General features: G+C 37.3%; 1 protein-coding gene across 1 annotated transcript in view; it reads left to right on the top strand.

Moving 5' to 3' along the window:
- The first annotated feature begins 699 nt into the window (after positions 1-699).
- Positions 700-1879, top strand: part of LOC138040343 (uncharacterized) — a 4704-nt gene continuing 3524 nt past the window's right edge. Inside the window, exon 1 of the mRNA XM_068886087.1 lies at positions 700-1879. This exon is cut by the window's right edge and continues 542 nt beyond it. Within this exon, the coding sequence (XP_068742188.1) occupies positions 700-1879 (1180 nt within the window).

The following is a 1879-nucleotide window of genomic DNA, read 5'->3' as shown; positions in this document are numbered from 1 at the left end:
AAATGTCGATTTCTTAGTAAACTTACAGCCTTTTCCTCTGAGTCCCAATACTGTTTGCAAAAGACTGTTCCGGGATGTTCTTTGTCGAATCTAGAGTGATAGAAACTCTTAATTTGAGGCAGTTTCTTGAAATATTGTCCAAGGAAAGCGACCCAGTCGTAAGATGCAATAAGAACACTTCTATCATGGAGTCCCAGTAGCTCCGCTACATTTACTGCAGCAGAATCTTCCACTGTTCTTGCGATGTCAAATAATGAAGAAATAAATGTGCATCTTGTCTTTTGTTTCACTAGCCCAAAGCACCAGTCAGGTGCAAATTTGGTATGTCCTGGCAGTAAAAAGTCATAATTAATAGAATCGTGGAGTCCGATCATCACTCCCCACAGGTAGTACCATAGAAAGGCAGAGTTCTTGTTCTGTGCACCGCAATTATCTCCATGCAGCTGGGCTTTGGTTTCTCCAAGTCCGTGGCGATGAAAAAAGTAATGGACATACGAAATGGTGCTGTTTGCGCCTTTGCCAGTTAGTACACTTTCATCCATGAGAGAGTTTACTTGTTGTGGAACTGCTTTGCAGCAAACACCAAAAAGAGCACATTTTCGTGGTAAACCCTCTTACTTCAGATAAGTTTATTTACTGTTATTATTATTATTATATATATATATATATTTTTTTTCTTTGTTAATTTACACACGTAGCATGTTTGAAACTACATTTACGGATATACTTCCTTTTAATCACCTCGATGATTCTAGCTTTTCACTTGCTCTTTATGAACTTCAGAACGGTCCTGTTCACTTCAACTCCGAGAGGTTTTCTAGCCTTTATTACAATCCTATTCTCACGAACTTAAACGCTTCTCTGACTCAGACTGACAGTCTTGACCCTGACATTCATTTCAATGCAAGAGAGACACCTTGCGATTACTTTATAGAAAATCAATTTAACGAAATGCTTAAACGTGAACAATATTCAGATGCCGATTTTTCTCTACTCCATTTGAATATTCGTAGTCTCCAGCGTAATATAAACAACCTGACTAATTTATTATCATCTTTAGAGATTAATTTTTCTATCGTCGGTATTTCTGAGACCTGGCTGAGCGATTCTTTTCACTCGGTTGATATTGATGGCTTTAGGTTTGTCCACAAATATAGGCAAAGTAGACCTGGCGGCGGTGTAGGACTATATGTTTCTAATGATATTGAGTTTAAAGAGCGAGAAGATTTTTGTTTCAGTGATGTTGACATCGCTGAATCATTGTTTATTGAGGTGTTAAGACCAGGGGTTAAAAACATAATTGTTGGCATTGTTTACCGACCACCCAACCAAGGTGTTGACGAATTCTTGACCAAAATCAATGAATCGTTAGGCAAAATCTCTAGGGAAAATAAGATATGTTTTTTATTGGGCGATTTCAACATTAATTTAATGAACTACCAACACCATCATTCTACGGGCCAATTTCTTGATGAAATGTATTCTAATATGTTACTCCCTTTGATTACACGTCCCACACGTATCACCCCTCACACGGCTACTTTAATAGATAATATTTTTGTGAACAATTTCTTTGTTCGTTCGAGAAGTGGTTTATTGTTTACTGACATCTCAGATCATCTTCCTGTTTTTTCTATTCATTCGGACAACACTCTAGGACATCATTCTAGACAAGATCCCATTTTTGTCCGAGATAAGAACCCAATTAATCGGTCCAAGTTTGTTGAAAAACTTGAGGGTGTTGAGTGGTCTTCACTCGCAGGTTACAATGATCCACATACTGCATACACCAGTTTTCTTAATAAAATTACCAAAATATACAATGACTGTTTTCCTGTTAGGAAATTGATTCCGAAGAAGAGATCTATTAAAAAACCGT

Source organism: Montipora capricornis, chromosome 3 (assembly GCF_036669925.1).
Source record: "Montipora capricornis isolate CH-2021 chromosome 3, ASM3666992v2, whole genome shotgun sequence".
In the NCBI taxonomy this organism is placed as follows: Eukaryota; Metazoa; Cnidaria; class Anthozoa; order Scleractinia; family Acroporidae; genus Montipora; species Montipora capricornis.
Note: the sequence above shows the minus strand (reverse complement) of the source record. Positions and strands in the feature narration are given on the sequence as shown.